Consider the following 27,031-nt stretch of genomic DNA (forward strand, 5'->3'; position numbering starts at 1 on the left):
TCAGGGTTGGCTCTTCCTGGGCCTCGCACTACATAATCCTGGAAGCTGGTCCTTCTCTCCATCCATCCTCTTCCAATCCTCGTGCCGACCTGTGGGATCCTGGAAAGCTCAGGCTCCTCTCTCTAAAATAAGTGCAATGCCCTCTATGAGCCCAGCAGCAGCAGAGCTGCAAAGGACATTCCTATTGTAGTACACGTCCTTGCTGGGACAGCTCTCCTCTGAACAGCTGTGAGGCTTTGAAGCGGTCCCAGCCCTCACCAGCAACATGCAGAGAGCTTTGGGGACTGACCTCAACTGCTTCCTGCACAGAGTTGAACTCTGCTCTCAAGAACGACTTTGTAGTGCTTACACTAACTGCAGCAAAGGATGCACTTTAGGATCCTTAATGAAGTTTTCCTGGCAAGTTGTTCGCTTTTTCTTTATTTTTTTCTTTTTTGTGAGCCAATACTCACTAGCTTTCCTGGGGCTGGACATTCTCAGGTCTGCCCAATTACTTGCTGTGCCAATTAATGTGCTTGAGTTTCAAAATATATACTGACATCTGGTTTCTTAAGAAAGTGTGAAAAAGTCTGTTCTACAGTATAGGAGCTCCAGAATATTTTGCTCTTCACTGTTGGTTCCTGATCTGATGGTCTTAAATGAAGAAGTAAGTTAGATAGCATTTTGGGAGAAGAGCAGTTTTGCAAAAAAGATGCAGAAAAGCCTCCCACAAGCTGAGGCTGACATGGACTTCATGTCACCACAGATGTGCCCTGAGCCCACAACGTCCTAAAGGCTGTTTTTTGCTGTGCTTCTCCAGCTTTTCAACAACTGAGAATGTTGAGGCTACCTATGGTGTGCGCAACACTCTATTCCTTACTTATCTAAGTGTGGTGGAAAAAAACCTTCTCGGCTAGATTGTTGCCTAGAACAACACTGCCTAAACACTAAAGACAAACAAGATTAGGAGACTATATGGGTTTAAGTAAAAAAGAACACACTTTATTTATCTACAAGGCAGTACATTGTCGTATAAAAAAAATTAAGTGCAGATGAAGCTGCACCAAATGCTATTAAGGCAGCAAATTCAAAGGCTGTTATAAAAAAAAAAAAAAGGACAATTAAAAAAAATAAAATCAGTGTTTTGCCATATTGATAAAGATTTGGTATGGCAGTACAAAGAACCATGTATTTCTAAGAACCTGATTCAGTACATAAGACCCAAGGTAGGGAACAATTAGCTAGACATGGAACGAAACAGACAACACGAACAAGACAGTGTTCTCCCAAACATATGAAGGTGCAATACATACTGTTACAAACCAATGTGAAACAAAACCACACATTGAGACAATTAAAAAAAAAAAAATCTCCCAGGAACAGTGTTCAAAAATATTGCTTATAAAAAAAAGGGAAAAAATGTAAATGATGTAAAAAAAATTAAAATAAAAAAGTCTGAAATGCTAGTGCATAGTCAATTAGCTAACATCAACATTTCTTTTCTTTCCATATAAAGCTCTACTGCTCCTTTTACACTAGCAGCATGTCTACACGCTAAGGTCTTTAGCAGCAAAACACAGTATTCATTTGGAATTTACAAAATTAAATTACTGAATAAAAATATAATTTTTCTTATAAATCTATGTTTCATACAGTAATATTTTTTTAAAGCAAGCTAATTAAACCCCCCCAACAGGAACACACAACGTATAATGGTCTAGAACCATAAACAGAATGAAAAGAGTATTTCAAGAAGCATGGACGTCTGAGCATTCATGAACTGGATCAGTTTTCCCCCTTTGCACAGACTAGCGTGTGTAGTAATGCTTTTTTACTTCAGTATTTTACACCAATGCATTTTGTTCAGTGATTTAAAATACATCTGTTTGAGTACCTGCTCTGTTATTTAAAAAAAAATAAAAAAGAAACAAAGAAAACCCCACCCCTGGATAGCACATCACTGAAATAACAATACTGGTGTATCATGTCTGCTTGATCTTAGAAAGTACAAAAAAATTGCCTGTATTGTAAGTCTGCACTTAAGATCGTTAATTACTGATTAAAACTTAGTACCTAATAATTTAGGCAAGTATCGTTCATTCACTCAAAAAAAAAAAAATTCTCTTAAGTTGGGTGAAATCCAACAAGAATATATATGCTCAGTGACTAAATGCACTTCGTGCTCTCCCAACTGTTGTACCACAACAAAGATAGGCTCGTCTCCCATTCACGAAAAGCCCTCGTGCAGAGGAACAGGGACTTCCCAGCGAACGAGGAGTGTTTGACAACCATAATGCTTCTCCGGAGAAGTCCGTCGGCCCTTTCACATCACCAGAGTCCGGGTTGGGAATGCGGCCATGTACTTGCGCGCCTGGTCAGTCAAGGCCATCTGGTCCTCGGTCTTCCCACAAGACGCCGACTCCCAAGCGTTGTTCAGATGCTTTGTTGGAAACAAGCAGAAAGATTTGGGGTGAATGTCAAGTCATTTGTTTGTGGGCCCTCAGCTCCAAACCTGCCATTAGGGGTTGAGCAAGCCTGCGGTGGGGTGTTGTGACCACTCCAAAGAAAGTGACACCTCAACACAAGAGGAATAAAACTCCAGCCCTGCTTCTCAGCTTGTGACCACAGGGGTGGGCAACCAGACCACCCACAGAAGAGCACACCAGCAGAGCCAGGATTCAATGACTCTCAAGTTCCTACTCACAGTTCATTCTCTCAAAGTCCATATTTAGGACCCTAACGGCCCAAGCTCAGCAAGCAAACAGCTCTGCGCCTGAAGCTGCTTTCACCTGCATGCAGCAATTAGCACGTGCCCGTGAGCAGAGCTCCTCTGGCAAGAGAGGAGATGTGGGGGGACCCTTGGCAGAAGCAGCACTTTAATTATCAAAAAAGCCATTTTGCTTCTTGTGGTATTTATGGAGGTTAGAGACACCATTTAGTATAATGTGAAGCTGAGATAAACATATCTGCACAGAAGGCTGTGTGCAGTGTGTTTATTTACCCCCTACACACAGGAGATGTTTCTCATTGCCCTGAGCTATAAACAGTAATGAAATTTCAAAGCTCCTGGAACTTACCAGTATTACACACACACACATATACGTGCATTGTTTTTGTGCTTCAACTCTTTCAATTACTCAGTTCATTTGTTTTTCCGCACTGAGATATTCACTAAACCCTAAATAAAAACCAGATTATTAGACACAGACAGCCGAATGAACACCCTAAAATCCAAAAATGCACACAACCTCTCTCATGTAAGCTGCCTGCCAGCAAGGGGCTCACAGGACACCTCAAGATTAAGAAGGTCTAAGCCCAAGGTCCACCAAGAAACACAAATCAGGAGAAACCCTTCCCTGCTTTCCTCTGCTTTCAACAAAATTCATCACTTCAGGTCAAGACCTACATCACTCAACGAGATGGCCAAAGCCTTCCCAACACTTAGGACACCAAGCGAAGTGTACTTACTGAACTGCATATTGGCTGCTAAGAGCAGAAGCGCCCCAGGATGCCCATGGCTCTTTATGCTGCTCCTTCTAGTTGCTAACTGTACAAGAGGATCCTTAAACTATCCTCTTGAAGAATGCTCTTTGGATTGTAAAGTGTTATCCAAGGCTCATGTACAGTCAGAAGGCAGCATAGGAAATGCAGATAAATTTCATAACAGGCCCTAATCAGGGACCGAGGTTCCCTGCTCTGGAAGGCTTGCAGCCTAAAAGGGTCAAAAGCAGTGAATAAGTAAGCAGTGTGACCACGATGGGGACAAGCAGGTTAGTCCTCTGGGGTTCCCCAGACATAGCTCTCACTTCTCTGTATACAAGTTCCAAATGTTGTCTCTGCTGCTGATGCCTTTTTGCAGGCAAAACTCCTGCCCAGTTTCAGTAGGAGTTCTCTGTGTAAAGGAGAACAAGGTCCAGCCTCAAGTCATTAGCTTCTGCAGCTTTTTGTGGGAAACCAGCATCTGTGAAGCGAACAAACATGCAATTGCCTCCTTCTAGAGTGGTTCAGCCTGGGCGGGCTGTGCACCTTGTGCTGTGAGACTCGGGCGCACACTGCAGCCAAAAGCAGGTGTGACACACTTTTTGCATGTGACATGCCACAGCCCCTTTTATGCTTTGGTTAAACAGCTCCCAAGGTGGCTTTTTCAAAGTTGCCTACATCAGCTGGCAACCTGCAGCCTCCTGTTGATGCTCAGTGGGACTTGGGCACCTGCAAATACTTTCCCCTACTATTTTAGAGGCATACTAATGGTTGGTGCAATGCCATCGGTTTTGCTTAGAAGTCAGGTTTGGTTTGTCCGTCCCAATAGAAATCGTTAGCTCCAAAATATCCATCATTTTGAGGGAGAGAAATATGTGTCCATTTGTTGTTTCCCTGTGACCTTTCAAAGCTTCAAAGCACCGATCGAGAGAAGTTAGAGCAGCAGAACCCTAGGTAACTGTAAATACATAAGGGAAAGCCCATCCATCACTGCATGTCAGTTTTTAAAAAATGGAAGTAACTTCAGGCAAGTAGTGTCCCGATTTCATTAATTACATTTCATTGTTAGTACCTACACTGAGCTCTTTGTATTAACAGCCGCGTGTTTAGAAAAGAAAAAAAACAAAATCCGCATCCCGTATCTCGCACATCTCAGCAGGCTGCTGCACGTCACTCCTTCCACCTGAAGCCTGCTCCTCGCTCAGCCTGTGCCAGAGGCGTAGCAGACGCCGCGCGGGCTGCAGCCCCCTGCCCTCCCCTCGGAGCCAGCTGTCCCTGTGCCCTGGGGGAGCAGGGTGCAGCCAGGTCCCCAGCACACGCCTGCCCCAAACTGCTTACTCAGGCTCTGCCGGAGAGACAGTGCAGGACGGTCCACCCTACTGAATTTTGACCTTGCTATTATTTTCCCAGAAATACATTACACTTTTTTTTTTTTCCCCCTCTTGGGACAATTTACAAAGTAAATTTACAATTTGCGTTGCGCTCTTACTGAAGATGGTGAGAGCTTGGCGAATACAGATGAATACAGAATTTGACCCAAAGTAGTGTATTCACTATAGCGGCGTATTTCAATTTTACCCTGGGGAATTCGGGTAACATTTACAGTAGGTATTTTTAATAAACTTTTCCCATCTGAAACCTTGGCTCCGAGCTGTGAGCACATAACAAAGCACAATGCCTTGCCTTGCCAGCCCTGCAGCGCGGGACTGGAGGCACGTGTGAAAGTCATCTGAAGGCGAGAGATTTGACTGCCATTCTTGGCAGGGAGCGGTGGGTCCCATGACTGATCCACAGCATGGTGCTGGGGCTGAACACCCACAGCTAATGGATCGCTTAGCAAAAAGGAAAAGCAAAACTGGAGGCTTCCTTCCATGCCAGCATCTCAGTGAGTATTGACAGGGCTCTGCTACTGGAAAGCGCCAGTGCCCTGCAGACAGCAGCATTTCCAGGACTTACCAAAAGAGCGGAGACCCGGGCAAAAAACCTCGGGGCATGTGGGAAAACAGCACAGAAACAAAATCAAAACATTCCTGGTGGAAAATGCTCATTGTGTCTCCCCTATCACTCTGCAAATCAATGGATGAAACGCAAAAGCTTTGTAATTAGAAGCCAAAAGGCTTGACCCAAAACCCACTGACACTGATGGGCATGCTTTCATTGATTCAGTGGATTAATTCCACTTTAATTCAGCCATCTAAGAGTGGGGTGTTCCTTTTGGCAACAAAATGCTTAGCCAGTGGGGAAAGAACAAGACTTCTGTGGTATGATTCATCCCATATATGTCTTTCATTGGCTCAAAGAGCAGGACACTACTCTTAACTTTGCTGTTAATTAAAAGAATTTAAGCCTTCTCCGCCAGTGTTTCCATAGCTGCATTTCTCTCTTCCGTGCACAGCAACTTTTTAAGCTACAGCTGAGACTCGTGAAGACGCAGCTACACTACTGTGAGTTCCCACAGCATAATGACACAGACCCCCAGTCAATTCCAGCTGTGTCATTCTCACTGCTTCATTTTTTTTAACCTCAGTAATCCTCCAGCAGCACATCCTTCTCCTGGCAGCGGGACTACCTCACTTATCCTGCAAGGTGCCTTCAGCTGCCCTTGGGCAGATGTGAGCAGTACACAGACTGTTTAACTGGGATATCCAGTTAAAGCACTTTAAATAAAAACTTGGACCATCTAGAGAAAACAGAACTGTAAGGAAAGAAAACCCCATGGAAAGGTGCTCTTTGAACTTCAACTAAAATAGCCAAAATGTTTTCAACATCTAGAAAGTTCAGACTACCAGCAGGTATCTCAGCCTTTTCCCCTATTGCAAAAAGCTGGCCTTCTTGCCGGATAATCTGCAGCACATGCCACAGAAAAGATGCCTTCAAACAGAAATGTAGAATTCTTTCCTTTGCAGTGAAATGATCAATGCCAAAGCTCGAAACAAAGCATTTTCCTTGCAGTGTGGTAAGATATCATGTAGGACAATTTGGTTTTCTATTCAATGAGGATAACTACTCTAGTTGTTAGTCTAGTCCTCTACTCTATGTGTGAAGGCAAAGCACTATTCCTGCTCCTCTAGGGCATGGGACAGTCTTTTCCTAAATACTGTTGTTTCTGTCCATTTTCAGAATTACAGCTTGCTACATGTGTGAGAATAGGATGGCTCAGCTCTCCAGCTTTTATTATAAGCCTGATATCGGTGCTATCAGACCTATTTGGTGGCGCTTTCAAGAGCTTAACTCTGAAGCCCTTAATCAGACAAAAACCCCTACTCAAGATGTATGAGCTTTCTAAGATTAATGGGAGAGATATGGAAACAGTTGGAGAACCTGCAACTCACATTAGGATATTCAGCACCTTTCTAATTGTGACCTTAAGTAATTTTATTTTATTCACCGATCACAACACGTTGTTGCAAAAGGCTGATAGCCAAGCGGTCCATCTTCTGCAACAGCTCTGTAGCTTCTCAAAGCTGAGAGATCATCACCTGCTGTGGGCAGCTACACCTCCTGAGCTGTTCACAGCCTAAATTCTGCTGCTCTGGCAGGAAAACACGCAGTGGCTGACCTATACTTCCCAACCACCCTTTGCTTCTCCCACCTATGCAAAGCACATCGTTTGCACAGAACATGAGAGAAAGGATGACACCCTCACATGGGGGAGAACCTTGGGGCTACTTCTCCTTGCTGTGCAAATCTTAAAACTCCCTGGACATGAGCGCAGCATGTTTGCCCCTTTCCCCTTGATTAACCAAAGAAGGGAATAAGACTTTGAGACCTTCTTGCCCCAGAGGAGGCACAGAGAAGAGTCAGAGAAAGGCTCCTCCTGAAGTCTGCTGATGCAGGAGGGCGTGCTGCCTTGCCTGTAAGCACTGTCTTACAGCAAGGTGCAAATGAAATTCCACGTTTCTTTTTTAATTGAGAAAAATAAGGTTAATGACAGCTCACGATCACGAAAAGGTTAACCAAGTAACTTTTAAAATCCTTTAAACTTATTCTTTAAAGAAAAGGGTTACATAAACCGCTGAAAGTCAGGAAATTCGAGCTGAAACGTGTCAGTCTGTGGTTAAAAAATGGAAAGTGACAGGAGCTATGGGTTTAAGAACATTCTCTTTAGCTTGCAGTTCTTTTACCCTGTGTTGTTTCCTTTGTTAGTGGGGGAAGAAGATATCAAAGCAGCGCTATTTTCTTAAAAGGTTCCATTTCATGGTGTCTTTTGATAGCCTGCAGGGTTAGGTGGATGGCCTATGATTTAGCCCACTTTTCTAACTGTTAAAATGTCTATGTTAGGATAGTTTGTATTATGTACTTGTGTCAGTGGCTACGGAACATAATGTGAAATAAAACCTAACTTTTAGATGGGAACAGCCAGGAACATCGTTTTTATGTAACCTCTTATTTGGTGCAATTCAAGCAAAACTCAGCACAGATCTTCAGTCTGCCTCAATAAGGGCTTCAGACGTTATCTCAAAATTTTAACCCTTGAAGAAGTTTCCAGTGAATCCAAGATCTCCCTGCAGTGAGACTGAGTATTGTTTGAGGGACAAAAATGTAGGATACTGGTTGTAGCTAACTCCACCAATATAAAGCAAAAGTATTTGGGCCTCATGCAATGCACTGAAAGACCAATTCCACCCTAAGGCAACACACTGGGACAGCAAGACATCTCCTGATCCTGCCAGTAAGAGAACATCCCATGCACAACCACAAGATTAGCCATGCAGGACAAAAGTGCTGGCTGAATCTTCATACTTTACCAGCAAATCCCTACATACAGTCGCTATTACATCCAGCATTTTATGGAGAAGGGAACAAACGAGACTGAAGCCCAAGTTTCTCTACAGTTTTTCTCCTCTTGCACTAGTGCAACACTGATAGCACCCTATTCCCAGTGTGGTTATATCCAGCTACCTGTCCTTGCATGGCAAACGCTGTGACATCCTGTTCCTCCCAAGCTGATGGTGAATCATGATACATTCATCAGCAACTATTTACCAAGTTGTGCATGACCAGCTGTGCATCCCAATGCAGTCAAAAACATCCTTCAGAATTTGCTATGAATGTTTGCAACTAACCAAACTCTTTGGTGAGTTTGTGGCCAGACAAGTGTCTTTTTCTTTAAGTACATTCAGTGCAAGTTACTAAAGCAAAGAAAAATACTGTAGACTTATAAACGTACTACTTCCCTCTTACATAAGTTTAAATTTAAGACAAAATGGAATTTTAGGAACAAAGTGTAAAAAACACTACACAAAGCAGTGTAAACATACACAGACACAATTATATTTCACTCTGAAGAGTTCTCCAGTGTTACATTTCTACCTGTGTGGAATCAATGGATTTAGTCCAATATTTGTTTGTGTCCGTGTGTGTGAATGCCTATGTGTATGTGGGCAACACAACAAATTATGAACTAGAAAGCGTAGAACAATAGCGTGCTAATATCTGATCACGTGCAAAATGCTACAAGTCAAAAATCAAGTACAAATGCCAGCATTTTCGACTGCTTTTCACCCTTTAGACAGGCCGTGTCCTCACTACAGGTAGATGGAGAAAAGCATTAGGGGCAGCAGTATATCCCTTCTGGCATGCATCAGACCCAGACTGTGGCTCCTTTCAGCACTGTACAGCACCAAATACCCCTCTGATGTGAGACAAAGCAAGCCTTACTTCACAGGAAGCAGATGCTCCCTCCTAGCCATGGCACTAAGTCCAGCACAGGCAACACAGTGAAGGACACATGAAACAGCACTGTTAAAAAATGCCTGTGTTTCATTCCAAAAAAACAGTCCATGCCACAGGCACAGTCACCTCTAGCCTCATTTTTCTTTACATACATTTCAGCTGAAATGCTCAATCTTTCTTCACTGGCAAGGAGGATTACTTTACCTTCATATTGGTACACCAAGAAGCTGAAACTAAGTATTCATTTTGGGGCTTTTTACTACGGCTTTGTCATTTGGTTCAACACTTTTTAAGCACTGAGATGAGCTGGGAAGTTCTTCTTAACTCAGTTCCTACTCAAGGAAAAGTCCTCTTTATCCAAACAATAAGAATATCTGACTTTTAAGATGCAAAACTAAAGGCTTTTCCTGACCAAGGAGTAAAGAATGGGATCCAGAACAGCCCACAACCTGACTTGTGTAAACTTCCTGACCAAAATCAGCATGAGTTAGGATAGAAGGTTAAACAAGTTCTTTCATTTATAGCAGCCTGTTAAGAAATTATTTTTAGATAGCAGGAAACATAACACTGTTATGCTGAAGATCAAAAGATCCTACTTTACATGCAACTCAGATGCCACATTTTTATTACAGGCAGAGCACAGGCAACCACCCTGTAACAAGACAACCCATGCCACTACCAAAATGTTGGCTACCTCAACATTTTGCCCTAACCTTACAAAGGAGCCCAGGGTACGGCTCCTCAGGTGTGCCCTCAAATGCGTCCTCGAAGTGGGAGCCCTGGGCTGCTCCACCATGAGATGGTTCCGGTTCAGTACCCAGATGACTGCCTCTGAGCCTGGGTAGCAAGGAGAGCATATACTATTGATGTTTGAAAAGTAAAAATAGGGCTGTGTGTGTGATATTTTAGTAGCTTATTTTATAATGCCAGGCTAGCCATGCTTAATCCAAACCATGTTTTGTTCGTTCTTTTTTATTGAAAATAACCCCTTATGTAAATTCTGGAGAGAAAGAGGAAAAGAAAGTATTAGCCATGTGGACTGTCTGAAAATCAGGAACCACGAGTGAAGTTATAGTTTCCTTTCCAACATGACTCACTCTGGAGAATAACTTTCTCCCAGCCCAACCATGTGGAGAAGGGATAAAAAAATCACTTATTCACCTACCTCAGAAACAAAGGTTGTGGAGGAAAGATAATCACTATCTACACTGCGTTTTGTTCTCTGAAAGATGTGTGAGGGCCCAATCGAAAGCCCACAAAAATTGACAAAAAGGCTGTTAAGGACTTTGGTGGGCTTTGGATCAGGCCCAACGGAATTGCAATGTACATGTTTGAAAGTATAGTAAGTTTATACATTTGTTGTTACACCTGGAACAACCATAGCTACCCAAAATCCAGGCTGACATTAAAACAGTCACACATTTAACTCAGCTGAGAGGCCCTAGGATGTACAAGGAGCGCTAAGGAAGCCCTTGCAGATGATCACTCACATCTCTACCTCTGGTGGGCCAGCGGAGCTGGAACCTGGGGACAGGCCCCAGCCCCACATCATGGCAGCACAGTGTTGGGCTGCAACTGGCCAGGAGTGCTGGCTGCACCTGTGCTGGCACAGCTGGGCTGCCTAGGTCCATCCTCCCAACCCAGGCCAGCTGACAAGCTCTGACCAATGCTATACTATCAACATACATATATGTAAAGTGCATGTTTTGTTACCTGCAGAGGGCTAGCTAGCTGCCGGTTCCTAGGTACAGGAAATGTTTTGTGAAAACTGCCCTCCTCTTCTGACGCTGGCATCTTTAAAATTGAGCTGGTAAGAAGATTCTGAACAAAGAAAGAAAAAAAAATGTTTTCAGGTCCTTAAGAAACCAACCTAAATTTGAATGTATTAAAAGCAAACACAGTCTGACTGTGAAGCAAGCAATGCTGGGCACTGCCACAAACACAGCGCTCAGCCTTAAACTCCCAAGTGCAGAAGAAACAGCACTTGGAATGGAACAACCTTGGTGAGGTACAGACCCATGCATAAGCCAGGCCTCCTCTGCACAAAACAAAGCAGAGCCCCTCTTTCTTTTGACAGTTTTAACTCTGTGGCCCAGTCATTTCTATACACAGGTGCAGTTGTTCTCCAAGCGCACGCTCTTTGCAAAGACTAAGGGCTGTGACTGCAACTTCAGCTGCCTTCTATAGGCATCACAGCAACCTAATTAAGAGCAGGATTTTGATTATTATGTGTTTAATACAGGAAAACAATACAGAAGTAATGAATAACGCCTACCTGTGAGGAAGGTCAAACATAAAAAAAAAATCTCTCTTGCTTTTAAAAACTTAACAGATGTAAAACAAAACAATCATTTGGCGGTGTGAAAACTTGCACTTACTGGCACATCTTCCACGGTAGCTGCATGTGTAAAGAGCTGAGTGTTCAGGTTTTCCCCTTCCCAGTGATTTGAGCAAAAAAAATTTCCAGTTTTATCTGTAGGAGACTCCACCTGAAAGCAGGAAAGGCACCATGATAAAACCCAACATCTAACTGACCAGAGGGAGATCAATCTGTCAGTTGTTTAACAAATTGAACAAATATTCTTCACAGCTGTGCATAACGCACATTTACAGTACTTTCTTTTACCACAACCTCGCTCTTTGTTGAAAATGATGTTCAATGCTCTCAAAAAAATCCCCTAATATAACTTTGAATACTTACACTCAGTGTTCTGTCAGTATTCAAGAGTTTAATCCTCTAAAAAGGACTGAGGATATATGTATTTTTAGAATTTTAGTGACAAAGTAATATAATGCAACATCCCCAAATGTTCAGGTTTCTAAGTCACTCCATGTAGCTCGGTCCCTGTGGGGTTCTTCTATAGTCTTCACCAGTATTAGAAAGATTCAATCCAAATTCCTATCTAATTTTTTTTCTTTTTAAGTTTCAAATGAAAACTGCATTAGAACAGACCAAGCAAACCCCTGCTGAAAATAGCAGAAAGACTTCTATGGAAATCAATGGGAGATGAATTAGACATGCCTAGTACACTATATAGAACTGACAGTAAGATCTTGGGGCTCACATGAAAGAAAAACAGACACAGCTCTTTAATAGAAAAGGTATTGGTCTAAGTTTCTCAGCAAAGAGGGCTGAATTAAATTGCCTCAGGTAAGTTTGCGATTTACCTCTTGTTTGATTTTCTTCAGCAAAGGGGGTCCACTTTCATGTAGCCCTGCCACTATTGCAGATTCCTCCGACTCCTGCTTGATAACGTCCTGCAGATCTTCTACAAGATGAGTCGGAGTTTGAGGCTGAAAGGAAGAAACGTTACACGCGAGTCCCAGAACATCCCTCTACACTAACATCAAAGCAACTTTTATCATTGTTTCCTTCTTACCAGCATCTTCAAAGGACCATATTTGATTTCCTGAGCTGCAAGTGCGTTTTTGAATGGAGTGGGTGTTCTTGGAGAGCTCTCTAATATCGACCTCTTGATTGCAGGAGTTCTGAAACTTTAGAAAGAGGAGAAAAACTTTAAAGGAACATGGATGGAAATATTAACTCCTTACAAAAACACACGCGTAAAAGCAATCATTGTGGTGTGATTTTGACAAATATTTTCCTTCAACCGTACAATCCATTCTGCTCTTCTGGAAGAACCTCTATTTAACTTGAATAATGCGGAATGGCTTTGTTTAAAAAAAAATGGTGAGTCTATGTGCATGGTAATAACCTTCCTCTGCAGTTACAAAGTGGAAGTTTTATTCCAAACTAAGAAAAATCTGAATGCATTAGCACCTAACTCTGCAGGAAGCACACAGTTACCCAGAACTTTGGTTGTGTGAAAACCTGAAAAAAATGGACTCTCATGAACCTGACAAGACAGTGTGACAAAAAACTTACACATGATTTTCCTTCTGAGTTTTGAAAGTCTGTTCCCTGTGGAATGGAGCGGTAACAGCCATCTTATGGCCACACACTGGTGTGGAGGTTAGTGCAGGGTTGTCCAGGTTCAGATTTTCGTGATTGGACGACGTGTTTAAGAACTGTAGGCAGGAAAAGAAAAAATCAGCAGGCCCATCTAGATTGTGATGCCGACTTCTTAAGTTGACTTTACTGAACATAAGAAAAATAAATCATTTCCTTCTCATTGCCATAAGTGACTCTCTTGTCCCTAACATATGGGTAGGTGCATGTGGAGTACCTGACTACATGGAAAAACAATATTCTGCAAACTGTCTGGTTGGAGCATTCAGGAAGCAAGGAGTAATGTTTCTGGAGTGGGAAATCATAAACAAGATGACACTCCATTCCAAACAGAAACCATCTCTATCACTTAAACATCTGATCTGAATTTTCTGAAAATAGATTGTAATTAATATTAAGAGCCTGAGGTAAGAATCAAGTGAAAATGACTAGGGGATGTTTCAAGAAGAAACCCACTGGAAATGGGGTGTCCACAATTCCACAAATTGTTATTAGGGGAACCTAGATACTTCTGAAGCAGTAAATAAGGCAGATAAGACAGGAAAATAAATTTCCTATCATCTCTCTCAAAACAAAGTGCTCCATATTCACAGCATAAAATGAAAATCGCTGGCTATTATGGGTTTGTGGAGTGCTTTCAGCTGACTGAAAAGGAGGCGGTGGTAACAGTTCGCAGAAAATTGCTTTTCCATGAGTTCTACTTGGCAGCCAAATATACGGCTTCTGTTTCTAGTATCTATAAATCTGAGAGTGTTGTGGTATCCTTCATTCGGACAACGATTCACCAGGATACCTGCTGGACTTCACTTGTACCAAATTAGAAAAATTTGGTATGTATGAAAACACGGACTTTACTGGACAAGTGATATATGATTAAAATACCTAACGCATAACTGGAGATATGGTGGGAGATCATTATCTGCAATTTATAGATACCCCTCATGAAATAGTATTTCTCTGACTTTTAAGACTAATGCCAAATCAAGGAAGAAACAACAGAAACAGACAAACCAAAACAAAACACTTTTAAATAGTGCTACAGCTGTGAAACAAAGCAACAATGGTCAGGAATTTCAAAGTGCACATCGGGCAATTGTAAGAGGCTGATTTTCTCCTCGTTCCTATTCCACTCCGCCCCACAATTAGAATTTTCTGGTTGTTGCCAGTTTGTCTCACAACCCGAATGCTATTTAAATGCAGTTTGGGGTTTTCTAGGTCAATGAATCATACTGTAAGTGGACAGTGATGGAAAGTATTACAAATGATCAGAAATGTTAAACAACTCTAGTAGCTGAAGGAGTTAACAGCGTGAGCAGAGCAAGCAATCGCAATCCCCTACAAAAACAATCCAAATCGAAAAGAAAAACCCAAGCTCCACAGATGAATTTGAAAGAAGAAAATCAACAGTTAGCTTGCAGATGATCTACACTTAGTGGTCAGGACTAGGAGTAGTGAGAAGATTCAAACATGGAGTGAAATCAACAAGTGCAACGGTAATTAGTCATTTGTTCCAAAGGATTAGTTTCTAAATTGTTAACACTGCAGCGACTTTTGAGAATTAGTAACATCTGTGCAGAAGTCTTGATCTACCTGAGAGGGAGAGAAGGGCAGGCTTTTGACAGGGGAGCACTTAGAAGTTGAGCTGCTGCTGTCAGCCAGTCCCAAGGTGCTACTGGGGCCACTGGCTAAGGGGCTGGCATGCCCTCTCCTTTTGCGAAGAAGGACCCATGGAGCCGCGCTGCTCTGCGAGGCAGACAAGGACTTGGGTGAGCCAGGAGGGCCCTGACTCAACATGGTTTTGCTCAGGTTTGAGATGGGGCGTCCCAGAGATCTACAAGCACTGGCCCCTCTGTGCTGCAGCTGCACGGCTCTGCCTGAGGGAGCTTTGCTAGCTGGAATGTCTGCGTCTTCAAAGAATTCAAATCTGCTGAGATCACCCCACGATGAAGGATCCTGAAACAACGTGGGAGGCACAGAGCCATAAGACAGTATATAGTGCCACCTCATGAAAATGCAGCGCTAGGATACAAAGCCTTTCCGAATTCAATTCTGCTTGACCATGTTTATTGGAGTACTCTGATCTCTTATTTGTGTTTTTGGTCTATATGTCAAGCATGTCAAGCTAGCACCCTAGCAGCATTGGTGGCAACAGAGCTCCTAAAGAAACAGTGAGTCAAATGATGTCCTTATTACTGGCTTGTCCAGCATTTTTTGTGCAGTACAAAGACAGACAACCATTAGAAAAAAAAAATGTGTCTTGGACTCTCAACCAAGATTGGTCTCCTCTGAGCCAGCACGACTGCTCTGGACATGCAGAAGGGGATGTGGCACTGCGTGAAGCCGAACCCTCGGCTACTGAAGCAGAGTGCCACCAGCAGTATTTCACTGCACCACTCCTGTTACACACGATACCCTGGAGATCACAATGGAAAAAGGCCACATCAGTGTCACTCAGCTACCTGGGAGTTAAAATCGGTGTTTCCAGTTCTTCACATTTGCCAGGGCAAACCCCTTTTGCTCTAGGAAGCAGTAATTTATGCTACAACAAAAAAATTTAGAAAATGATGCAGACACATGATCAGCCACATGTAAACCTACAGCATGTGTCACTTCCAATCTAAAAAAGTATTGTTTCATTATTTAAAATCTTCCATGGTGTCTCTGCTTTTAGTTCAGGGAGATGCAACATAGTAAGAGGTTGTTTCAAACTCCTAATGTGTCATTTGCTAAGAATCACACTCCCATACCAAGATGTAGCAGGAAAGGGAGACACGCGCAAAGAGCAAACACTTCCACACTCAGGGGCTTCACTTACAAGCAGCCAGGTGTTGTTATTTCAGAAACTAAGGTTTGGATCTTGTAGCAATTAGAAGTTACTCAGAAAAAAAAACAACAATACTTTTAGGATGGTCCCAGTTCCTCTCCCCTTACTCCTTGACCACACACAAATGCACCTGAGGCAACAGTTCTACTTACGGAGTCTATTAACTGGAGTGTTTCTGCAAATTCTAAGAGATTCTTAACATTATCCAGGATGTTGCTCTGGTGAACAATCATGCACCGTGCAGGGGATGCACTTTCCTCAGGTAAGCAACCATGATCCACTGGCGGAGATGGAGTACAGTGGTGATGTTCCCCCAAACAGGAAACAGGTGCATTGTCACCACTGGTCCTGGTATTGTCAGCAACTGTGGTGCTGTGCCAGCCGGGGTAGTTTGCTGTGTGGTTCTGTGTCTAAAGGAAGAAGCAAAAAAAAAGGAAAGGGGGGGGGAAGGCAGAAGGAACTTAGCAATGAAATTGCACAAGGCGTCAGATGCCACTGGAGGAAAGATAAAAGTAGTTGCATCATCATCTAAAAAACTTATGCCTATGAAACAATTGTCAAGATGTTTCCTTTCATCAGTGCAAGATCTTGTTTTAAGTAATATCAGCATTGTGTTTGTTATCCCAAAGTTGCCTCATAATTCACTTCCAGGATTATGAATGTGTATCATGACTAATAGATTATCAATTTGTACTGCATTACTCCGAAAGTTCAACAAGTGTCTGCAAGTCATTTTCTGTGAGAAGCAAGAAACGGCAGGGTTTCCCTAGTGAGCGCTCAGCACTGTAGAAGGCTAAAGCGTTTAGAGTTAGAGTTGCTTTTGTTTGCTTATCTCCTTCTCTTCTTCTATCCCTGTCTAACGCTACAGCTTACACCAATGCAATGAAGAGGCTGTCAAATCAACGTGGTTAGGAAAGCAGAAGAACAAATTAACAGAAGTTTCTTTCCAGTGTGATCATGCAACAGAAGAAATTGCAAAACATTAACTAAAGTTAAAAAGTGGCCAAACTAACGTATCGTGCATGCAGTTGTTTTTACTATTAATTTAAATATTACCCAAAAAAAAAAAAAAAAAAGAATCTGCTGGCTATCACCTATCTTCCAAAACGATTTGCGGACTCTGGGCTTTGGTGATGGTGTTAAGTAACTAAGTGAGGGTTTTCACGTATTAACATCCAATAGCATATACAACAAAGCGTAAGAATTCAGTAATAGCCAGCATTTGTCCCACACATGCAGTTATGAAGGAGCTACCATTATTTGGAGAAGTAAAACTGTCAAACATGCACCAAGTCTGAAGCTTACAAAGTGTATAAAACATAGCTGAAGAAAAGAATACAACAGAGAAGAAAAATCTAATGTATAGGCACTACATTTTCATCACATGAACCATTGCACACTTTCAAAAACGCAGATCCCATTGATTTAAGATCTGTGGGATTTTTCATTTTAGTACAATCATCATGTTTCCAACATTACGTAACGTTACAGAGCCCAGCCCTGCTCCCACTTTGCAAAGTAAAATACCTGCAAATTGAATTTTTTATCAGAGAATTTACAAAGCAGATACGGAGTATGCATGTGCTATGTTTCATCCTTTTAAAACGGAAATATAGAGCCTTGATTAGTATCAAAGGCAAAGGGGGAGTAAAAAGTTAAAAAGACAAGCACTGGGGTAATGCTGCTATCCCTCCATCCAAGCACACAGTGACAATCTTACTGGTAATGCCTGCTGCCCTTTCAGTTCATTCTCAGTCGACATTAGTAGCAACTCTAATTCCTTTATTCGTTTTTCTTTCTCAGGGTCTTCATCATTATAGTGTCTCTGAAATTAAGAGTTAAGGGAAAAGAAAAGATAAAGGTCTGATAGGATGTAGCAACTAAAATGCTTATGGCTTGCCGTTCTGTGGTTATAACAGCCAAATTAGACTCAAAGATGAAACAAACGTCAATCGTGTTTTCCACTATCAAAGTCCCTGCTGAATTTCAGTTCAGACATTTGAAATGGAGAAAGCAAAATCTATCACGCCAGAAGACAACTACTGTGTGTTAAATTCACTTCAGAAAAAGCAATTATTAGCCAGGTCAGAACTCCCCCACCTTCCCCATTTTCACACATATTACACTAAAACAGTTCCTTAAGGTAAGATGTCTGCATTTTGACTTAGCAAAAGTTTAACAAATTGACTCTCGAAATGATGTTCAAATTATCTACCTGAATAGCTGCAGCAGCTGGCTGAGGAACATTGACAATATTTACATGCAGTGCTACTGGATATGGGATCTGACCAGGGACCTAGGCCAAAAAGCAAAAGAGACTAACAGTTATTATTTCTAGCATATTATCTGCCTATGTCGTGAATCGGCTTTAAAAACACATTTGCTTTTACATGCTCAATGTTATCAAGAAGAACCCCAAAACATTTACAAGCAAAATGAGCAGCTTTTGGAATATGACAGTGAGTACTACAGAGGGAGAAAGAAAATTTATAAATGAAGCATGTATCCCTCCCAATGAGAAAAATGAGTAATTTGCAGATGCATTTGTGAGATATTTCTAAATTGAAGTGAAAAAGCGAAAGATGCAATTTTTTTATAAACTAAAACTACATTGTAAGCATTTAAAGCAGAGGCCTGTTTCATTATTAATTGTTAATAGGCATGGAATCAGATTAAAACACTACTGTTTACTCGGTTCTGACAGGCAGCCTGTACATAGAGTACGGCCAAAATGAACACGGAAGATTTTGAGACAGAACACAGAATTAATCAGATTCAACTCATTTTCAACACATCTGTATTCACCACTATAAGGAACAGCACTCAAAACATTTCCAGTGGTCACAAGATGCTAAAAATGCCGAACCTGACTCTACCTGTATGCCAGCAGTCCCCGTGAAGCACGCATATACCCATTGCTGCTTAAGTCAAAGCTGTCCTCACCTGACACCAAACACATACCAGTCCTCCAAGAATGGGAAAAAACCTTCACTTTGCTGGAAATCCGCTGAATTGCACCCACCCATCCCACAAAGGGAAACAAAACTGAAAAGCGCCTTCAGGAGCTTACGTTTTGTGGCTCAGAGATGTGGTAGTAGGGGTAGTCGCTGCCCAGCGGGGCCTGGCCGGCCCCTGGGAGTGGGCCCGCAGGCGGGTTGTGGGCAAAGGCCATCAGGTGGCTGCTCTTCTGGAAGCCGGTGGCTGCTGAGGGCAGACTGGCTTTGGAGGACTCCTGCAGGTAGCCCTCCTGCTCGACCTTCCGGCGCATGGTGGAATTCCAGTGGTTCTTGATAGCGTTATCAGTCCTGCAACAGAAATGTGTACGTCTGAGGGGTGTTACAAGCGAGGCTAACAGGCAGGAGGATGCTGTTAGCATTTGTTTGAACCTTGAGCTGTTCTCTGACCTTCCCCTGGCCCTGACCTTTACAAATGCTACTCTCGACCTCTCAGGAAAGATGCTCACTGTAAAAGGGAGGGAAAAAGACTAATGAGCTACTGTTGTTTATATACTGTCTGAAGCACCTTCTAAGCCTGAAGTACTTAAAGTGTAAGCAAGGAGTACTTTCAGCTTCACCTCATGCCCATGAGGTGAGGCGACAGTGAGCCCAACACTTCTCTGAAGTTCCCCTCAAGACTACCAGCACCATCTTTGCAAGTCAAACTGTTTTATTGTACCTCACTACTGGAAAGAAAGGCTATGGAACACAGCTCTCAAAAGACCAGCTTCCAAGCAACTTTCCAGCTGGCCACCTAGGCAATGAAAGCATCGTGCTCAGCACACAAACCCGGTAAACGCTGTTGTGGTTGTTCTTAGCTGCAGAAAAACTGATGTTCAAACTGGAAAAAGTAAACTTAGCAAGTCTGTGAGATTTGTAGGAGTAGTCAGCAGCAGTCTCTCTGCTTGAAAAAAATCTCCACCACAAGATATTGTTGAAATTAATATCTGTGATGTGTGGAGGCTACAGAGAAACTTTCCAAGTGGTAACAGCTTTCTTGCCTTCTTCTAGAAGGTGAAAGCAGCTTATGGAATGCCCACTTGAAAGGATATCATGATCTCAGGCACTGAAGATGCTTCAGCCAGAAACAGGAGTAAAAATGGGAACAGAAAACCCTCCTTTGCTTACAGTAGTTGCTCAACACACTTTACGTTGAGTCACTTTTACTAAAGAGTGAGTAAGACTCGGAATGTCTAAAAGTATAGGTAACTTGTGCATGTGCTTTCAATGAGACAAGTATTTCCAGGATTGCAGTCCGAGAAAGTCAGTTTCTCCAATTTTATATGTGGATTTATATGTGGATTATAGGTCAAAATTGCCTGGATGATTCATGAGCAATGACAAATGCAGAAGCAGCCTTCTCCTAAATCATTCTGAGCCAACATACTGGATTTCACTTTGCAGGTACACTCTGAGCTGAATGTAAACTAAGTTCCACTTGCAGAGTCTGATCCTTCACTGTTAAATCAATTTAAATCTTGTCAATTACTGAACATACATTCAGAAACTCACACAGTCTTGCTCTTCTTACTGCTTTTTTGTCTATGGCAAACATTAAAAGCATGTAAAAATGTCATACTGTTCCATGTACTGACCAAACAGCACAGTTCCCCACTGAGACAAAAGCACACTGATGTCATTAGTTTGCCAGGTTTTGATTCCAAAATTTTCTATTTATAATGCAAAGGTTGAAAAAGCCTTCTCAGACCTACAGCTTTTCCCTTTTTTCCTATTTAAGAGCTGAAGGCAGATGTCATTACCGTCCAGGCAGCAACTTTGCAATTTCTGCCCATCTGTTTCCCAGTCTCTTGTGTGCCTGGTAAATAATTCTATCTTCTTCTTCTGTCCAGGAGGTTTTCTTCACTTCTGGATTCAGATGGTTGTGCCACCTCTCCCTGCACTGTTTTCCAATCCTTCCCTTCAAATGCTTAGCAATGACTGACCAGCGCTTTGGACCGTACTTCTGCACGAGTTCTATTACCTTCAAAGAAGGACATAAAAACTGCCTGTATTTAATGATGCATAATGAATCAACGAAAGTTTTACTGCAGTGGAGAAGTATTTTCAATGACATTTTTTCAAAATTGCTACAGAAAAACTAACACAAAATTAAGGCTCCCTCTTTCCCATTTATACTTTTACCCAAAAGAAAAAAAATCTCATAATAGTTAAGGTATTTCTAGATTGCATTTCTACATTACAGTGCTGTAAAGCAAAATTAAATAGTTTGCATAGAAAACTTAGAAATACTAATCATTGATAATGCAGGATCAGTCCTGCCTCAGGCCACGTTACAGTTAAAACCACTCAACTCTCTGGAAGTTTTGCCCCAAAACATGAAATCTGTTATTAAGGTATTAATTAGATGGAAAGGAAAACTGATTACCCTTTGATCCTCCTCTTTAGTCCATGGACCTTTGATGAGTTCTGGGTTTAATACTTTCTGCCACCGGTGCTGGCACTGAACATCTGTCCGATTCTAATGAAATATAAAATACACAAGTAGATTATTCTTTGAAAAAGATGAATGTAGAGCGATAACTCTCTTATCTATGCGCCTCCAGCATATTTCACTGCCAACTATGATTATTAAGCAAAATGGGAAGAATATAATAGGTCAGAGAAGAAGGTGCCCGACTATCGTTTGCTCAGTGGAATTATTTCTACAGTTTCTGCAGTTACGACTGTATTGCCCAAACTACACAACCTCAATCTTCATCCTCTGGCACAACTGCTGTTGTGCTTCTGCATGCAGTATTTCTGCTGCAGCTGAAGCACTCACAAAACAATTCTCTTCTAAACCACTTACCTCAAATTCATCACAGCTACTTTTTTACTCTGTGCTAAGACATTTTGTTTCAAAGTTACATTGACCTTTGATCATGCAACACTCCCTACCCCCCATTTTAGTCTGTTTGACATTTCCTACCCCTCTCTGAGAAGTGAAAGGAAAATTAAGGCAAGGACTTCACAGTGTCCTAACCAAACTTCTGAGGTCTCCAGATGTGGAGGTTTTATATCTCCCGCAAAAAAGTAACTATGAAAACCACTCCCCTTTCCCTTACTTGGAAACCTCTGATAAAGAGATGTAACTAGAATTGGAAACAGAAACTAATGTCCACCTACAGGAAGGAAATTGGCAATGACTTTCCAGTCTTCTGTGCCATTCTGCTCCACAAGTTTCTTCAGTTTCTCATCCTGAATCATTAAAAAAAAAAACAAAAAAAAAACAAAAAAAAACCAAAAAAAAACAAAAACAAAAAAACAAAAAAAAACCACAACATAATTAACATCGCAATCTCTTACTATGCAAATGAAAGGCACTCAAAAGGGTTGTCCCCTTCTAACTCTGTATGTATCTATTACTTTTGTTGGGTTGTATCTTGAGAGTAAGAGTAGGTGGTTTGTGGTCTTCTCATATTTTTAACTGCCCAGATCAGGAAGTGTTTCTTCTCTCATGGATTTTGCTAGGCTCTTTACTGTGCTGTAGGAGAATGGCTGATTTTTTCTATGCTCCCATTTTATTCCCATTTTACTGCTCCAAGCACTGTAACTGTTACTCTGGTACTGGATTTACAGGAGCACTTGGACGTTTTTGATGCCAGGCATCGCAACAAACAATGACACTGAGGCACCCAGCTGTCTGGGGACCTCTGGAAATCACAGCCTTAAGCTTTGAATGTCTTGCAAGTAATGGGAGTTCCAGTAATTTGCTCATTGCCGGTCCGCGTACAATGAATGCACAATAAAATTAATGCTCCTGATGGCTGTGAGGAAGTTTTGCATGCTTGCAACAGCAAGAAACTTAGCCCAGAATTTTTAATGATAAGGCCAGAAATATAGACCCCAGAGACAAAAGAAAGCAATATCATGTATTGGGAAAGATCAAGATAGGCGAACTTGCAAGAACTGCCCCAGGAGATAGGAGAGGGGCAATGATCCTTCCCTTCCCCACTGGTACCTCCCAGGGTGCTCCTGGTCCACGTGACAGGGAAGAGGTCACCAGGCCACGCAGCCATCCCAGCCACATCGCCACCACAGCCACTGCCATAACAGCAGGTTGTGGCTTAAAAAATAAAAAGTGCTTGCAAAAGGTGACCTGCCTCTGTTTATATATCAATATACATTGTCAGAGAGGAGAAAGTCAAAACATAACTCAATAACTGTATTAATGCATTTCACAATGAGCTCAAACCAGTTCAATGGCCACGGGACATCCACCTGGCAAAGGAGTCTGATACCAGAGTTTATCTGGAAAGTCAGCACAAGGGTACTGTGATGAAGGCATATTCTGACCTTCAGAAGCAAAACACATCTGGAATGCTCATTTTTGGTACTGCTGGGTTTCTTCCTTCCAGCTTTTAATTTATTTCCACTCAGGATCACAACGCAGTAATTAAAGTGCAAATTTCAAATGGCACAAAAGGACAGCAGCAGTTTCTGCCACAGTTGTTTGCTGCTGTGGGACACAGAGCACACGTCAGCTTGCACATAGCAACTGCTCTCAAACACAAAGAGGCAGCGGGAAGTGCCCAGCGCTGCCACAGGTGACTCTCAGTCTGCTTCTCCAGCAAGGATTACAGAAGCTGAAATACCTGGAAGGCAGACCGTGGTGGACATTAAAAAATGGTGTTGATAGAGTTTATTTAAAAGAAACCAATGATCCTCAAAGCGAAGTAAAACGCTGCACATAACTAATGGGTCAAATCCATCTTCATTCTCCGCGCTGCCATTGAAGTCAGCTCTAGGAAGAGTGGTTCCACGCTTTCCCTCTGACTTCCCCCATGCAGGAGATGACCAAACCAGCATTTACCTCTTCGCGGGTCCACCTGGTTTTCCCTAGGTGACGTTTCCCAGCCTTAGGAAGCAGGCCGTCGTAATCATGGTCATACATCTCAACATCTTCTTCATCGTCATCGCTGCTGTATATGCTGCAGCAGGAAACACAGCGAGACACAGAGAGGAACGTGAGGACTGGAGCTCCTTAATTACACAGCACACAGAAAACACTACAATCTTTACAAAGGTTACACAGATAAAAGTTTTAAAACTTGCACAACAAGATTTTGTTCTGCATTCTGTTGTTCTACTATTCCGAACTGGTTCTGCTGTTTTTGGTATCCACAGATACAAGCAAAGGGCTGGCAGCCTCCTCGCTGCAGAGCATGTTTGGACCTGCTCACACTGTTAGATCGGTGGTGAATTACACATTTGGCAAACTTTCAGCCAATGGGAGATTCAAATTAAAACACAATGTTTGGGACAATAAAGAGAACTGGAGGCTGTGTCCATTACACAAGTGCACGATCACGATCTTTAACTCATGCCACGCGTTCTGAACAGTGTTAGTGGTTTGGTATGGCCAACAGGACAGGTAGCTGCATGGCTCCCAGACGAGATATATGAATACAAAAGGCTCACCCATCATGACCTTGTTAGAGCCCATGTTTATGGGCCCTGTGTGGGGAGGCAGAAGTTTCTATGATGAAGCGAAGCCAGTGAGAGGTAGCGTTAATGTGGACAAGCACACAGAGTATCCCACAACCAACCAATGAAGGATCGAGCCACTTTGCGCTGCCTATTTTGCTAACTCAAAGCTTTATTACCTCTACTCCATTTCTAAATACCTCATATTGTTTTTGACACACTCTGCCACTCACCTCCTTCATGACTAAGGGATTTCCCCAGAGGCTATCCACAGGTGAAAAGGGCTCTCACCACTCTCACAAACAGCCCTTCTCTCCCAGCAAACCAGGAGAGCTTTGCAGCCAGAGCTGCCTTACTGCCGGGAAACATTTTATTTCCAACTTCTGTGACAGAACAGCACTTCTGACACTTCAGCAGAGATGAAACCCACAGCGCTCGAGCAGAAAAAGCATTATGTTATGAGACGAACAACTGTGCTCTATCTGATGGCACGGCGTTATGGGATGTAACGGGATGACTAAGGCATTCAAATAAAGTCATTTTGTAATAAGGCAATCCACTAATCCACCCTAATTCCCAGGCACTGTTTATCCTGTTTTCCTGTTTTCGAGAGACCACGTTTTAAATTAAGCTGCAGCAAAGACGCAGACACCTCAAACGCGGGCTGCTGAGCACACACCCTTTCAAGCACACGGAGCTAATCGCGCCTTCAGCCTCCAGCCCTGCTTTCTGCCCCGTGCCATGTGCCACGGAAGCCGCGCCACGCGGGACGCTCCCCACCGCCTGCTCCCACGTGTGTGCCCCGGTGCCGCGGCGGCCACGCAGCACCCGGGTCACGCACCGACGGCGCCGTCGGTAGCCGGGGTGGGCAGAGCTCGGTCGCTCAGCTGCCACGGGCGCTGCTCTTTCACTGCCGAAGCGCCACGCACGGACAGCTGGGCGCCTGCCCGCGCGCAAAGGGAGCTCTCCGGCTCCAAGTCGCGTTTTCAAAAGGAGTTTTACAGAGAGAAGAAGCGCATCCCGCCCGCACCGCGCTGCTCCCGGAGCACTCTCGGCAGCGCGGGCGGCCCGGCGGGACCCGGCTGACGGAGAGCCCCGTGCGCTCCCCGCGTCCTCCGGCGGCCGGAGAGCGCCCCGCGCCCTCGGGACACTCGGAGCTTTCCCCACAGCTTTCCCTGGGGCAGGGGCTGAAGGCTGGAGCCGGAGCAGCGCCGGGCTCTCTGTTAGAGCAACAGGCTAATGGGGGAAAAAGAGAGAAAAGAAGGGAAAGGAAAAAAAAAAAAAAAAAAGGGGGTGGAGAGGAAATGACTCGCTGCTGCCGCTACCGCGATTGAAGGAATTCGGGCAGCAGCAGCCCCGCGGGCACAGCCCGCTCCCGCTCCGCGCCGCGCCCCGCGGGGTTGGCGGCAGCCCGCGCCCCGCTCCCGCCGGCAGAGCCGCTCCCGGCGGCGGCCGAGTCCCTGCGGGAGGCGCCCGCGAGGCGCCCGGCCCGGCGGCGGCAGGCGGGGTGATTCATAGCGGCACCCCGCGCTCCGCCCGCCGCCCCGCGCCCGCCGCCACGCCGCGAGCCCCTTCTCCTCGGGAGCGGCCGCACGGCCCCGAGCGCCGCCGGACGGGGCCGGCAGACGGGCGCGGAGCGGCAGGAGCGCGCCTCGCTCCGCTGTCACAGCGCAGCGGGAGGGGAGGGGAGAGGGGAGGATGCAAAGAGAAAGAGAGAAAAGCCTCCACGTGTCCGACCCGCCGTCCGCTGCTAATTAGACAACAACCCCGCGCCGAGCGCCCGCCCGGCAGCGCGGCGGCGAACGCGACCACGCGGCTCTTACTGCCGCCCGCCCCGTTCCGTCCCGTCCCGTCCGGCCCCGACCCCGGCGCGGTGACAGCTCCACCGAGGGCACCCCGCAGCCGCCCTCCGCCGTGTGTGCGAGCAGACCCCGACCTCGCGGCGCGCAGCCGCACCCGCGGGGCAGAGCCGCGCTCCCGCGGGGAACAGGCAGCGGCTGCGAAATAAAGTGGGGAAACGAAAAAAAAAAGAAAAAGGAAAGAATAAGAAAAAGGGAGAGTCCAGCCCCGCGCCCGCCGCCCACCTGCCGTCACGGCCCGCCGGCGCTGAATGAATGAATGGGACGGGACGCGCTGCCCGCCGCCCCGACAGCTCCCGGCGGGCGGCTCCGGTCGGGCGGGCAGCGAGCCCCGGTCCTCGCGGAGCGCGGAGCAGCGCGGGGCGGCCGGTGCGTCCCCTCGGGGCGAGGGTCGCTGCGGGGCCGGGGCGGCTCAGGTGCGACGGGGGCGGCCGCGCTACCGACCCGCTCCGGGAGAGCTCTTCTCCCGCAGCCCCGCGCCCCGTGTGACAGCGCGGACCCCCAGCCCCGTTACCTGTGCCGGGGTCTCCGGGCCATCCTCGCGGCGGCCGCTGGGGGAGGAGGACGGGGGAGCCCGCGCCCGCCGCCGCGCCCTGCTGCCGGGCTGCGCCCAGGCGCTCCGCCGCCGCGCAGCGAAGTGCCGAGGAGCCGCGGGAGGAGGAGGAGGAAACAGGTTGAGATTAAAGAGTAAACTCTGTAAACAGAGATGCCATCAAACAAAGGGCTTTTGGACACTCCCCCTCCCGCCAAATCTGGCGCCCCTGCAGTGCGCAGGCGCCGAGCGGCGGCCCCGTGCCGCGGCGGCGGGGCGCGGGGCGGG

The 27,031-nt window shown here is 44.6% G+C and overlaps 1 protein-coding gene across 6 annotated transcripts; it reads right to left on the bottom strand.

Moving 5' to 3' along the window:
• Positions 960 to 26,879, bottom strand: MYB (MYB proto-oncogene, transcription factor). Of its 6 annotated transcripts, none has more exons than XM_021393244.1 (16): positions 26,726 to 26,879; positions 23,739 to 23,856; positions 22,052 to 22,123; positions 21,312 to 21,404; positions 20,686 to 20,906; positions 19,000 to 19,234; positions 18,145 to 18,225; positions 17,650 to 17,754; positions 16,082 to 16,339; positions 14,696 to 14,848; positions 13,022 to 13,164; positions 12,516 to 12,630; positions 12,304 to 12,429; positions 11,514 to 11,624; positions 10,849 to 10,956; positions 960 to 2,419 (listed from the first exon to the last, which is right to left on the bottom strand). In XM_021393244.1, the coding sequence occupies exons 1-16, from the start codon at positions 26,746 to 26,748 to the stop codon at positions 2,303 to 2,305; spliced, it is 2,079 nt and encodes a 692-aa protein (XP_021248919.1). In that variant the 5' UTR covers positions 26,749 to 26,879; the 3' UTR covers positions 960 to 2,302. The 6 variants fall into 6 exon arrangements, with proteins under 6 accessions (XP_021248919.1, XP_021248916.1, XP_021248917.1 ...); XM_021393241.1 differs by having other exon boundaries at positions 14,696 to 15,058; XM_021393242.1 differs by lacking the exon at positions 26,726 to 26,879 and adding an exon at positions 24,586 to 25,597 and having other exon boundaries at positions 14,696 to 15,058.

The sequence above is a fragment of the Numida meleagris genome, chromosome 3 (genome assembly GCF_002078875.1).
Source record: "Numida meleagris isolate 19003 breed g44 Domestic line chromosome 3, NumMel1.0, whole genome shotgun sequence".
NCBI classification, from domain to species: domain Eukaryota; kingdom Metazoa; phylum Chordata; class Aves; order Galliformes; family Numididae; genus Numida; species Numida meleagris.

What these genes read in the sequence shown, in the direction of transcription:
- MYB (XM_021393241.1), bottom strand. Translation starts at nt 26,748, where the DNA reads ATGGCCCGGAGACCCCGGCACAG. An exon ending in CTAAAGAGGAGGATCAAAGG is followed by an intron (nt 20,907 to 21,311) that starts GTAATCAGTTTT and finishes CCTTCTTTGAAG; the next exon opens with GTAATAGAACTCGTGCAGAA. An exon ending in ACATCTCTGAGCCACAAAAC is followed by an intron (nt 18,226 to 18,999) that starts GTAAGCTCCTGA and finishes TTTTTGGCCTAG; the next exon opens with GTCCCTGGTCAGATCCCATA.